Raw genomic sequence first — 14,667 nt, 5'->3', positions numbered from 1 at the left:
TAAAATCTTTGATAGTGTTTTTAAATTTCGGATTTAGACCTATTTGAAATTGTTTAAATGTTTTTGGGTCATTCTATAATTTTACATAGTTTGGAAGAAATCATAATTTTAGAAAGTTTTGGGATTGACAAAGCTTTATTTAAAATTCTGAAATTGGACCTATGTGCAAACTATCATAACATTTTGGGCCATACTATAGTTTTATAAAGTTTTGGGGTCAAACTATAATTTTTGAGAAATATGTTATTGTAGCCGTTACTGTAGCAAGCGGCTTACCGGATACAGCTAAACGAAAAACTGGATATTGGGCAGAATGTATCCGAATTGAAAACGGCTTACCGGATTTCGCAACCGGCAAGTCGGATAGTCAAAATTCAAATTTTTGCCTTAACGGTAATATAAAAGCGGCTTACCGGATTCCATAAACGGCAAGCCGGATACGCCCAAAATGTGCATAACGGCTAGTTTTCGAGCTCAAACTATAAGAACTCAAATCCAACTCAATTTGAAGCTCTCCAACAAGCAAAAACAAAAAGCACACAAGATATCTTGAGCCTTCAACTTGCAAAGCACAAAACAATGAATCATTCCTTATTCTTCATTTTTGAATATCTACTCACTGAGTGAGTTTCATTGTAACATTCATTTCTTCATTTCAATTGTAAGAGTTTGAGTGTGTAAAACACTTGAGTGAAGAGATTGAGAGATAATCTCTTTGTTGTAAAGGTTTATTGACACTTTGAAGTCAATTGTAATCGGTTGAAGCCTTGAAAAGGCTTGGATAGTGAAATCCTCAAGCTTAGATCGCTTGGAGGCGTGGACGTAGGCGGGGATTGCTGAACCACATAAAAATTCATGTGTTTGTTTCTCTTCTCCCTTACTCTTTAATCATTGTGCTTTTATTGAACTTATTGCTTTCAATTTTTATTAAGACATTAGATTGCTTGTTACGTGGATTTGCTAGGATAGTTTTTAAAATTTCAATTCACCCCCCCTCTTGGGTTGCACACTTATATTTCATGCAAAGCACTGGATTATGAATTTATTTTTCTATAAATAGAGCCTCATTTTTATGTTTTTAATCATCTCTCTACAACTCTCTTCTTCTCAAATTCTCTCTATCTCCTTGTAATCTTGATTTTCAGGTGTGTTTTTAATATTTTGTATAATTATTTTTATAAATAAAATTAGTTTTATTTCCAATTTTAGTTTTTTTTATTTCTTTTAATTATAAGTAATTCAATTTTACTACTTTTTTATTTTAATTATGCTTAACTAAATAATATTAGTTAGGGGAATGTGAAACTCTTAGGAAATAAATATGATTTAAGCAAATTCTACTTTTAATTTTATAAATTAAATTATTTTCTATTTAATTTTATACATATTTTATATTTTGAAATTTTGATTTATTGTAGACAAACAAATGAATTTGGCATAATAAATTCTTAATATCTTAATATAAGTTATGGTAAAATGGTATTTTGACTTATTGTAGACAAATTAAATTTTGGCACAATAAATACTTAATCCATCATAAAATTAAAGGGAAAATAATAATAATTTATATAATTAATCTTTTGGGCAATAAATCTAAAAAAAAGGCAAAAAGAATTTATTAAGTTTGATTTACTTCTAAGAGTGGATCTGTAACCCTAACTTGTTCAATTTCATAGTTTCAGTTAAATTAAGTTGTTTATATTTAAGTTTTAATTTCAATTTCTAGTTAAATAAAGTAAACAAATTAAATCTTTTCTCTGTGGATTGACCTTGGACTCACCGAGTTATAATACAACAAGACACTCTTATACTTGGGAGTTAAAAATTACTTTTAAGTTGTGTCAGGTGCCCCACGGGGACCAGGTGGAGCCCAGATGTGAAGTTGAAGCACCTTTGGATCCCCGAATATTGAAAGATGAAAAGCGGGGTACCCCAGTTGAAGACCTTATTTCAGTCTCGATTTGTGCCACCGACCCAACAAAGACCGTGAAAGTAGGCTCCAATCTTTCGGAGGAACAAAGAGAGAGGCTCATCACCTTCCTACGCGAGCACCACGACGTATTCGTCTGGTCCCACTCGGATATGCCGGGTATCCCACCTTCCCTCTCTTGTCACAAACTCAATGTCAGCCCACATAATAAACCGGTCAAACAGAAGCGTCGAGCCTTCAACCAAGAGAGGTACGATGCAATTGAACAAGAGGTAGACTGCCTATTAGCAGCGAGATTTATCCAGGAAGTAGTGTACCCCGATTGGGTATCCAACGTTGTTCTAGTCAAGAAAGCAAATAGAAAGTGGCATATGTGTGTGGACTTCACCGATTTAAACAAGTCCTGCCCCAAGGATAGCTTCCCGTTTCCCCGGGTGGACCAGCTAGTTTATGCAACAGCGAGGCATGAGATGCTTAGTTTAATGGACGCCTTCTCCGGTTACAACCAAATCCCAATGTATCAACCCGATCAAGAGAAAACGTCCTTCATCACCAACCGTGGGTTATACTGTTATAAGGTTATGCCGTTTGGTTTGAAGAATACCGAGGCTACCTATCAGCGACTAGTGAACAAAATTTTCAAGGAACAAATCGGGCGCACCATGGAGGTGTATATAGACGACATAATCATCAAATCGGTGCATGCGGGGCAACACCTGGGGCACCTCAGAGATACCTTTACCGTTTTGAGAATACACCAGATGTGGCTCAACCCTGAAAAATGTGCGTTCGGGGTTACCTCAGGAAAGTTTCTTGGGTTCATGGTACAACAATGGGGGATTGAGGCCAACCCCAATAAAATTTGCACGGTTTTTGACGTGAAATTGCCATGCACCATCAAGGAGGTTCAAAGCTTGGCAGGCCGGGTAGCTGCCCTGAGCCGCTTTATCTCCAAGGCTACAGATCGGTGTAAGCCCTTTTTCAAAGCTTTGAAGACCGGGAAAAAGCTCTAATGGACACCTGATTGCAAAGAGGTTTTCCAAGAACTGAAGGGGTACCTCGCGAATGCTCCACTACTTGCCAAACCTGAGCCAGGAGAGGTGCTTGTGTTGTATCTCGCCGTATCCGAGCATGCCACCAGCTCTGTGTTACTCCGAGAGGATGATAATGGGGTACAACGATCTATTTACTACACTAGTAAGGCTATGGTTGATGTCGAAAAGAGGTACCCAACCTCTGAAAATATCGTTTTGGCATTGGTTGTCTCCGCACGGAAGCTTAGACCATATTTTCAAGCTCATACTATTGCAGTTGTCACCAACCTTCCCCTCCGGCAAATCCTCCAGAAGTTAGACATGTCCAGACGGCTTCTCCGATGGTCCCTCGAATTAAGCGAGTTCGACATCATTTTCAAGCCTCGTTCGGCGATTAGAGCCCAAGCCATCGCTGATTTCATTGCGGAATTTGCCAACGACTCAAGTGGTGAAGGTGATCCGAGGTACCTGTTGGATACCCCATCCACCGACGAAGGGGGACAGGTCTGGGAAATACATGTAGATGGTTCCTCTAACTCACACGGAAGTGGTGCGGGAGTTATTATAATTGACCCGAACAAGGTGAAAATATGCTACGCTTTGCAATTTGGATTCAAGGCTTCGAACAACGAAGCCGAATACAAGGCCATCATAGCGGGGTTGAGGATGTCGAAGGCTTTGGGAGCAAAGAGGGTACACGTCAAGAGCGACTCCCAGTTGGTGGTAAGCCAAGTTACCGCACAATATCAAGCGAAAGAGGAAAACGTGAAGGGGTACCTCGGAAAAACCAGCGAGCTGATGTCCCAATTTTGCGAGGTTAAGGTGGAAAGGGTACCCCGACTAGAGAACAGCAAAGCTGACACCCTGGCAAAAATGACGTCCCTTGGTGTAGCTCAGTCAGCTGGCCCCATCACGACAGAACACATACCCGCCCCCAGCGTTGATCTCCTAGAGCCGTTGGAAGTAGGATCACTGTCCAATGAGATACTTTGGATGGAGCCTATCATAAGGTACCTCAAGGACAGAGACCTCCCATCAGATAAAAGTGAAGCAAGAAGACTAAAGTATAAAGCCGTGCGGTATTGCCTGATCCAGGATAACCTATACAGAAGAGGGTTCACTCTTCCTTACCTTAAATGCTTGGGAAGCGACGAGGTCAAGTATGTCATGAGGGAGATACATGAGGGGATTTGTGGCAATCACTGGCACAAAAAGCTCTCTGTCAGGGGTACTACTGGCCTACTATGTGAGAAGATGCCAAGAATATGGTACGAAGCTGTGACAATGCCAAAGGTTCGCCAGGGTACCCCACCTACACCCAGAGAAGCTAACAGTTATATCTTCCCTTTGGCCCTTCACTATGTGGGGAGTGGACCTCATTGGCCCGTTACCTACCAGGAGGGGGCAAGCAATATATGCAATCGTGGCGGTAGATTATTTCACAAAGTGGGCAGAAGCGGAGCCACTAACAAGCATCACAAAAAGGAAAACCACAGAATTCATTTGGAAGAACCTCATTTGTAGATTTGGGATCCCCTATGCAATTGTTAGTGATAATGGCAAGCAATTCGATAATGAAAAATTTCAAAGTTTTTGTTCAGAGCTGGGGATAGCCAACCGGTTTGCTACACCTACCCATCCCCAATCTAATGGGCAAGTCGAAGCCGTTAATAAGATTATCAAAGGTATCCTGAAGAAGAAGCTAGAAGAAAGAAAGAGAGCATGGGTAGACGAGCTACCTGGGGTTCTGTGGGCCTACTGGACTACTCAAAACACCTCCACCTGGGAGACCTCGTTTTCCCTCGCATTCAATGTTGACGCAGTGATTCCAGTGGAAATTGGGGTACCCTCTCACAGGGTTGAATACTTTGATGAGGCCGAGAACACCTCTTTGATTGCTTCAAACCTTGATTTGGTGGCTGTGAAAAGGACTAGAGCATAATTGAGGACAACTATATATCAGCATCGCATTTCGGGTCTATATGAAAAAAAGGTACGCCCTCAATCCTTCAAGAAAGGAGACTTGGTCTTGAGAACGGTAACTCAGAACACTAGGGTACCCTACGAAGGCACTTTTGGGGCAAATTAGGAAGGACCTTACTGTATCGACAAACTCGTTGGGTCAGGTGGATACAGGCTACTCCACATGGATGAGACAATCGTGAGGCACCCCTGGAATGCTGCAATGCTATGGAAATATTACTAAAGGACAGTGTCTTAACCTCTAGTCTTTTGCTATTATTTGCTTTCGTTAATGTTTTTGTGTGGTAGGCCAAATGGGGTACCCCAGATGCCCTATGTTGGTCAGTTGCAACTTTAGAGTTTCTTTAATTTTTAAATAAAAATGATAGGAGGTCTTGCGGTCTCCCATTCTCCTCAGGGTAACAAAGTTAAGTCATGTATTCATCAACGCTTTTGTTATCTATAAATGCATTTTCTTTCTCAACAAATATGATGTGGGTTCTTTCTTTATTTTTCGCCACTTCGATCTTAGAATGCTGATTATATTCATTTATCACCATTAATATACCCACGCATCTGGTTATATGCAATTCTCGCCATACGCTTGTCAATTATGACTAACCTATCACAGGACCAGCCAGGGTACCTGATATGCCTTGATCGTGACGATCTATGCAAAGCCAAGATGGGCAACAGAGTGAACAACCCAACGATAGTCGTTCTACAGAAGCATGACAAAGCTACCTAAACAAAGAGAGGGAGGGTCAAAGAGGACCCGAGGGTGGAGTAAAACCGACATACCCTAGCACCACGAGGTTCAGCTTAGGTATGAGTACACCCACACCTTCATCCTCTTACTTGAGCAAAGTAGGGGGTAAGCTATTCAAAAATTCAGAGAGAACTTCGAAAGAATAAGAAATTGATTGGTTGGACCAATTGCACACTTTCAATTTTTGATCGAGATGTCGTGATGATGTTTTGATTACCTATTTGTGGGAAATCCGCCATAGTTGCCGAGAAGGGCATGCACCAAATTCGTCGATCTATATAAACCAGCAGGCGCATGATGTCGAATATTTGTTAAGGTACCGGGGGTACCCCATTTCAAAAAAAAAACATGAGAGGTACCCTAGAAATTCGCAAGATAAAGAGTTTAGCCCAGCATTCATTTGCAGAATAATAAGGATGCAAAATACAAAAGGGCTCAGTGGCATGGTACCATAACTAAAGAGAAGTCCCAATAATACAAAATATCTCAAGAAACCAAAAAAAGAAAGAAACAATTTCCAAATAACAAAATGTGGATAGATCTAAAAAACAAGAGCACTATGAAACGACTACACCGAGGGTGGAACACCATCCCCACTATCCGTCTCCAGAGGGTGATCAGCAGAGAACTCTGAGGTACCCGGAATATGAGCAACCGGAGTAGGGGCATATGAGGCAGGCAACAACTGAAGCACGCGGGGTACCCTAGGCGACCCGGAAGGGTTACCTGACCGTGCATGGGAAGACTTCTTCCTCTCTGCAATTGTCTTTAGAATCGTGGCCTTGTTGACAAATTTCTGAACACGGGGTACTTCTAGTTCTGGATCCACGCTCCACACCTCCGTCATGATGAGTGAGAACGCATCCTCCGCCATCGTCTTTTGTCGGGATAATAGATCCTCCTTTGCGGCCCTCAACTCATCGCAGTCCTTCTCCACTCGAGCTTTCTCTCCCGATAGGCTAGTAATGTGTTCTTGCAAAGTTTTGACTTATCGAGCAAGCTGATCCTCGCGAGACTGACGACTTTGGAGCTCACCCCTTAACTTGTCGACCTCTAATTGGGCAGCAACAAGGGAGTCGAGGTCTGGAAGGCAGTGGTTGAGGAGAAAATATGCCTGAAGGTCATAAAAGACATGTTAAATATATGTGTATGGCAATAAGATTAAATAAGTAAAAAATGAAGGATACACCCGAGGTACCCTAGGAAAGCCTACCTCCTGGGTAGCCCTGAGTGCTTGACCATAACGCTGGCTCAAACTCATCTTGCATGTCCCTTCAGCAACCTCGGAGGTAACATTTTCGGCAGAATAGTAGAAATAGTGAGTCAAGTACGAAACCTCCTTATTAGAAGCCGGGTCTAGGTCACCTTCACGCAACACATCGGGGAAAGCAGAAACCAGCCCAATTTTCTCTTCTTTGAACGAGGGGTACCCTTCGACCCACTATGGGAGGTACCCTGGAATTTCTCCTTTAGTCCGGGAGCTCGAGGTGGCCGGGAACTTTTTTGGGGTACCGCCGAATCCTGAGATCCAGAAGCACCACCCACTACCGCTTGGAAAAAGGCATCAAAAGCGTCACCCGCCGACTCCATAACTGCACTCAATGCACAAAAGTTATGTTAGCCGGACAAGTACTAAGTACTATAAAAGCAAAAATAGGAAATGAAAAGTGGGGAAGCAAAATAAAGAATGCGGTGATAACAGGGTACCCCAGTCCCATAGCTAATAATAGGGTACCCCCCGACACCTGAATCATATATGAGTCACCCCCCGAAGCAGGTGGAGGACTTCGGTCAATTAGCCCCGCTCTCCATAATCGGCTCTCCTCTATCACATCACTACCCCTCTGTGCACCTCGAAGCCTATCCACAAACTTCTTCACCTCTCTCCCAACCTCCTGAACTGGGCATGATCCTTTAGCCCACGTCACACCTGCAAAAGCATGGAAAACCCAAGGTTAGCGAGACATCCATGCAAAAGATTACGATAAAGAACCGTAAGTAAGGGAGATACTTACAGTCTACATTGAAGGAATTTGGAACCTCCGCGGGGTTGCCCTTTTCACCTAGAGTTTCTATCCCCCACCTACCCTCAGCAACAAACCATCCCTTTCTGTAACCCTTCTTCAAGGTGGGCTCCCCCTCAACAATATGGCCATGATCACCCCAAGCGGAGAAGTAAGCAATAACGGGACCCTTAGGTTTTTTGAATTGGTAAAGGCCCCTTAATTCCCGAATAGAGATGTCGCACCTCAATACCTCCAACCATAATACATGTAAGCCCGTAAGTGTCCTCCACCCTGGAAGGGACAGCTGCTCAATAGCTACCCCCAAATAACTAAACATCCTCATATAGAAAGGCTGGAGGGGTAGGCGGAGTCCTAGATCAAAGAGGTCAATGTGGAGAGCAATCCCACCAGACTTCGGACACTCAGGTCGCTCATCCACATGGGGTACCCTAAGCTGGACAAAGGAAGGAATATTGTATTTGGCTCTAATTTGTTCTAAGTCCTCCAAAGTAACCCTCCTAGTGCCTAAGGAATAAAGATTGCCAGATTTTAAAGGTGTGGCAGAGGGAGGCTTAGGAGGCCGGTCTGAGGAACGAGCGGGAACCTTGGGCTTGGATGACCTACCCTTCTTTCGAGGATGGGGGGTTGGCCATTTACTAGGAAAGCGTGGGCTAACACGAGGAGTACTCCTAGGGGGGGAGCTCAGAGTGAGAGTTACAACTCCTATAGGTACTAAGGGGGGACCTATCACCCTCGCTAATGGAGATGTGGGAAGGAGAACCCGTAGGAGGGTTGTCAACGTTACTAGCTTCAACTGCACGACGCTTCCTCACTGGTCCCGTATGTTTTTTGCCCATTTACTTTCCCCCAACAACATAACCATCGAGCCACAATTCCGCCAACAACATAACCACCAAGCCACAATTCCCCCAATAACATTTTCATACCATACACCACCCACCACACATCAACCATCAAATGCAAACACCAACCACAAAAAAAAAAAAAATAAACAAACAAACAAGCAAATTTTTCTCAGAGTATGCAAAATAGCGCCATTGTAAATGCGCCAAAGGAGGAGAAACAATGAAGGATACCTGTTATTTACCAACTTGACGGATTGGGATTGGTAATCGTGGGGAGATAAAGCTGTAGGCAACCAAAAACAGTAAGTAAGAATATGCAAATATAAAAACCAATGGTGTGAAGAACGAAGAAACTGTAAATTTATTTTATTTATTCAAGCACAAATGAAATTAGCCAATTTACTTTATTTATAAATGAAAAGTAAAAAAAGGAAAAGAGAAAATGAAGAACGAAGAAGCTGCAGCCACCAAACCAAACCAATGCGAGGGGGGGGAGCTGCAGCAACCGGCGTCGGCTGTCATGGTTGCAACCACCGAGAACTGACGTCGAAGATCGCGAGAAGGACGCCGGAAACCACCAAGGGAGAACGCTGCCCAAAAAAAAAAGAAAACAAAGAACGGAGAAGACAACACGGAGGAGGGGGACAACAGCCACCGAACCGACGCCGGTTGCCGCGACTGTAGCCACTGAACCGACGCCGGTTGCCGCGACTGTAGCCACTGAACCGACGCTGATTGTCGCGACTGTAACCACCAAACCGACACCGAAAATCACCAAGGAGAACGCTGGCCGAAATGAAAAAGGAAAAAGAAAAGAGAGAAGAAAAAGAGAAAAAAGAGAGAGAAAAAAAGGATAAAATGAAGACACAAGGGAGGGGGGTTATCGTGTCTACCGGTGGATCTAGATCTCACCGTGAAGCCGTGAAGATTGCCTAGAACCGACCATATCGGGAGCCAAAACCGCCACTGCAGCAGCCGAGACCCATGCCGGAAAACACGCGAGAAAACACACCGGAAAACACTCGAGAAGAACGCCGGCCGAGAGAGGAAGAGAAAGAAGAAAGAAAGAAAGAAAAGGAAGATAAGTGAAGAGATAAAATAAGCTTAGGGAAGACGACCAGGCTAAAAAAAAAGTAAAGAAGAAATTTTTACCTGTGAGCAATATTGATGCAGTCAGGAGAAGAGACGAAATTTTAAAAGAAGAAGGCCACTGGAGATAATCAACTTTTGGGAGATCGTTTGAGGATTTTCAAAATAAATGAGAGAAGATTGACATTCACGTCAGGGGTTTTCTTCAACCTTAAACCCTAATTTACAGAGGGCTAGCCAGCTCTCTTGGTCATAAAAGCTTGAGTTTGCTAACTTGAGCGTCGGAGTGTGAGCGTTGGGGTACCCCGGCTTCACCTCTAACCTCTATTTCACTATTTTGCAGGCGTGAAGCTCATTTTGAAGGACCTCTCTCTTGTTTCTGACCTTCCACCATTGTTACCACTCCCTCTCCCCTTCTCACCTCTCCCGAATTTCAGATACACTGCACCGCACACAACAAACCAGTGAGGTACCTCGTCTCCCCTAAAAATATAAATTTATTGTTCTAGATAGGTTTGGCTTTTCCTACCCGAAAATCAATTGAAAACATCTTTATTCTTCAATTTTATGCGGCTAGAATAATACTAACATAGCTTTAATGTTGTCAATAAATGGAAGAAGTCGTAGATTGATTAATGTGGATGCTTTTTCCCCTCAATTTATCTAACCAACAATCTTGTATCCTATTCATTGTAACATAGAAAACAGTCGGGCCATTTGTAAAGTTTACAAGTCAAGAGCCAATTACACATATAAGTTGATTGTTGAATACTGCAAAATTTTAAAAGAAGCAATTTGAGAAAGCTACAGAAATCAACAAGTGAAGTCTAAGCATCCACTCGATGCAACTGAGTTTGAGCAGATAGGTTGATTTTGGGCAGATGAAGATCAAGAGTATTCTTTGTTCTTCCTTTTGGGATTAGAACTTTTGATCACCCAAATCACAATTAAGAAATCATTATAGTGGAGTTTGTTATATCATTGCAATTGATGTGAAATTTATAAAGAGAAATCCTAGAGTAATTTTATTATATTATACCCACTTAGTGTATGTATGACATGTGTACAGGAATTAAACATAATTAATAATCACATAATGATTTTTTAAAATAAATGTATACATATGTGTATGTAGTCAATATAACTACCAATCACGTATCATTTTTTAAAATAAATATACATATTATATATATATATTAAACGAGTGTAATACAACAAAAATATTTTATAATATCTTCTATGTAATCGGTTGCTCACTTTATAAAATAATAATAATAATAATTGATGAGCATAAAAAAGCGAATTACTCCCAACAACATGATTTAACCCATACAGATGGCAATAAATTGGGCCAAAATAACCTGACTCGTAAACTAGGGTTTGGCTACAATGTCGTTGGCATTGTACCTGGCACCATGCCAGGCCCTAAAAAAGAGAGCCCGGCTGTCTTTGGCTGCCATTTGGCAGCCAAAGACTTGGTGCAGCCGGTTAACAAACCGGTTGCACCATATTTTTTTTAAAAAATATATTAAAAATACAATATAAAAATAAAAAATTAAACAAAATGTCAAAAATAGTTTTTTATAATATAATTAATAGCAAAAGATAAAGAAATTAAATAATATAATACAAACCCTATAATACAATATAATATAATTAAATAAAATGGAAAAAAATAAAGAAATTGAAAATGAAAAAAATAGTATTTCATGTTTAACATCAGTTGTTGCATGTCCGACGTCTCGATTGCATGTTTGATGTAAGATGTTTCATTTGTTGAATAAAGCCAAAATAAAGAATATTCCCAAATATTCTCGTCAGTTTCATGTTTGACGTCGAAGTTGCGAACTTTACGTGATAAGTTGCATATTTCGCGTGAAGTGTTGCAAGTTTCATGTTTAACGTCCGTTGTTGCATGTCAGACGTCACGGTTGCATGTTTGACGTAAGCTATTGCATGTCTTGAATAAAGCCAAAATAAAGAATATTCCTGAATATTCTCGTTCGTTTCATGTTTGACGTCGAAGTTGCGAAACTTTACGTGATAAGTTGCATATTCCGCATGAGGTGTTGCAAGTTTCATGTTTAACGTCAGTTATTGCATGTTCGACGGTTGGATTTCATGTTTGACGTACAATGTTGCATGTTTTGAATAAAGCCAAAATAAAGAATATTCTCAAATATTCTCGTCCGTTTCATGTTTGACGTCGAAGTTGCGAACTTTACGTGATAAGTTGCATATTCCGCGTGAGGTGTTGCAAGTTTCATGTTTAACATCAGTTGTTGCATGTTCGACGGTTGGATTTCATGTTTGACGTACGATGTTGCATGTTTTGAATAAAGCCAAAATAAAGAATATTCCCGAATATTCTCGTCCGTTTCATGTTTGACGTCGAAGTTGCGAACTTTACGTGATAAGTTACATATTTCGCGTGAAGTGTTGTAAGTTTCATGTTTAACGTCAATTGTTGCATGTTCGACGGTTGGATTTCATGTTGTGATGTACAATGTTGCATGTTGTGAATAAAGCCAAAATAAAGAATATTCTCGAATATTCTCGTCCGTTTCATGTTTGACGTTGAAGTTGCGAACTTTACGTGATAAGTTGCATATTCCGCGTGAGGTGTTGCAAGTTTCATGTTTAACATCAGTTGTTGCATGTTCGACGGTTGGATTTCATGTTTGACGTACGATGTTGCATGTTTTGAATAAAGCCAAAATAAAGAATATTCACGAATATTCTCGTCCGTTTCATGTTTGACGTCGAAGTTGCGAACTTTACGTGATAAGTTACATATTTCGCGTGAAGTGTTGTAAGTTTCATGTTTAACGTCAATTGTTGCATGTTCGACGGTTGGATTTCATGTTTAACGTTAGATGTTGCATGTTTTGGATAAAGCCAAAATAAAGAATATTCTTGAATATTCTCGCCCGTTTCATGTTTGACGTCGAAGTTGCAAACTTAACGTGATAAGTTGTATATTTCGCGTGAGGTGTTGCAAGTTTCATGTTTAACATCAGTTGTTGCATGTTCGACGGTTGGATTTCATGTTTGACGTACGATGTTGCATGTTTTGAATAAAGCCAAAATAAAAAATATTCTCGAATATTCTCGTCTGTTTCATGTTTGACGTCAAAGTTGCGAACTTTATGTGATAAGTTGTTTATTTCACGTGCAGTGTTGCAGGTTGCATGTTTAACATCCGTTGTTGCATGTCTGATGTCCCGCTTGCATTTTTTACGTAAAATATTGTAGGTTTCATGTTTAACGTCAGTTGTTGCATGTTGGACGTCAGGGTTGCATGTTTGACGTCAAATGTCACATGTCTTGAATAAAGTAAAAATTTTAAAAATTTCCCGCCCGTTTCATTCACACACACCTTTCCCAAAATTTTAAAATTTAAAATGGCGGTTCACCATTACCTGGATGTCTGTTCGCCGTGTTTGTCCAGTAACTTTGCAATTGCTATTAGTTAACCTTTGTCGTTAACAGATCTTTATCTGCAATCATATACCTCTCTGGATGATATCGGTTCACCATTATCTACAAAAGGTTCACCGTTCTCTTCCAGAATCGAATAAGCAAATACACTTCTTTCTGAAAGATATCGGCTAATTGTTATCAAATAAACGATTCATTGTTATCTAGCAGAATTAAATTAACATGTTTCTGGAAACTGTCGGTTAACTGTTGGCTCAATAATGATTCATGTCACTGTCCAGAATTTTAAACACTTTAAAACGGTGTACTATTTAAATATTAATTAAGATAATATATTAATTAAAAATTATAAAAAAATACAGTTAATAGTAACAAAAATAGAATTTTATAAATTTGTAAAACATAATAGAAAATAAACAAAATACTTTGCTATGGAATTGGAATTATCAAATCTCTTGTATTTTAAAATATTCAAAGCTCTTGTAATATTATAGAGTTATATGCATAGAGACATGAGTGCGTGCGCGCATACATACACATGAATATTTTGATCTTATGTTTGTGGTGAAACCCCATTAATTACTCATTAGATTCATGTTATTTTACTAAACTAGATTTTATTAATAAAGATACTAGGGATGGCAATGGGGAGGGGAGGGGAGGGGACCAATCTCCCCATACCCATCCCCGATATTTTACATATGTCCCCGTCCCCTCCCCGTCCCCGTCAGAATTGCTTGAGAGAATCCCCATCCCCTCCCCGAATAATAACAGGGGATCCCCGAGGGTCCCCGGTCCCCGAATAACTAATAGTCTAATACATTTTTTTTTATTTTCGATTTTAAATTAATCATATTAAAATAAACTCATACCGCTATTGTAAGCTCGTAACCAACTTTGACAGCACATTAAGGCCTCCAATGTGCTTGGATGAAGTCTGTTATGGTATGAGCTCACAACTCTACCACTAGTGTTAAAAGCTGATTCATAAGCAACTGTTGTAATTGGAATTGCCAAAATATCTCTAGCAATTCGAGCTAATGTAGGATACCTATTAGCATTTGTCTTCCACCAACTCAAAATATTAAAATCTTCCATCCGAGGTATAACTTTCTCATCCAAATATGAATCTAATTCATCTGCAACAACTGCACAATCTCCATTGTTTACATAATCATCAAAACCTATCATCCATTTGGTTGCTTTCTTATAAGAATCCCCTGTAGATCTAGTAGAAGAACTACTACCAGTATAATCAAAGCAATAAACAGTTGGTGAAAACTTCAATTAATACTCTTCAACTAATTCCCGGCAAAAGGTGACCACTTTCCCAACATACAACTATTTTGATATTTATTATTTTTAACAATATTTATAATTTTGTTATTTATTTATTAGTAATTTTAAAAATAAAAATAAAATTAAAAATTAAAATGGGGAAATGGGTAGGGGATGGGGATTCCACCTCATCCCCGTCCCCTCCCCGAATAAAAAATTGGGTAAAAAATTTTCCCCGTCCCCTCCCCGAAAAAAAAATTGGGTATAAAATTATCCCCGTACCCTCCCCGAA

The 14,667-nt window shown here is 40.3% G+C and overlaps 1 protein-coding gene across 1 annotated transcript; it reads left to right on the top strand.

Moving 5' to 3' along the window:
* Positions 1 to 3,135: 3,135 nt before the first annotated feature.
* Positions 3,136 to 4,906, top strand: LOC112096354. The gene is made up of 2 exons (XM_024179779.1): positions 3,136 to 4,393; positions 4,566 to 4,906. Exons 1-2 carry the CDS (start codon positions 3,136 to 3,138, stop codon positions 4,904 to 4,906), a joined length of 1,599 nt encoding a protein of 532 aa, XP_024035547.1.
* The last annotated feature ends 9,761 nt before the right edge of the window (positions 4,907 to 14,667 follow it).

Source organism: Citrus clementina, unplaced genomic scaffold, assembly GCF_000493195.1.
Source record: "Citrus clementina cultivar Clemenules unplaced genomic scaffold, Citrus_clementina_v1.0 scaffold_8, whole genome shotgun sequence".
Classification (NCBI taxonomy): domain Eukaryota; kingdom Viridiplantae; phylum Streptophyta; class Magnoliopsida; order Sapindales; family Rutaceae; genus Citrus; species Citrus x clementina.
Note: the sequence above shows the minus strand (reverse complement) of the source record. Positions and strands in the feature narration are given on the sequence as shown.

Bases quoted from the DNA above. Each gene is read 5' to 3' on its own strand.
- LOC112096354 (XM_024179779.1), top strand. From the start codon at position 3,136: ATGGTTGATGTCGAAAAGAGGTACCCAACCTCTGAAAATATCGTTTTG. The intron at 4,394-4,565 runs GTAGATTATTTC...GTTTTTGTTCAG, and splicing joins CAATATATGCAATCGTGGCG to AGCTGGGGATAGCCAACCGG.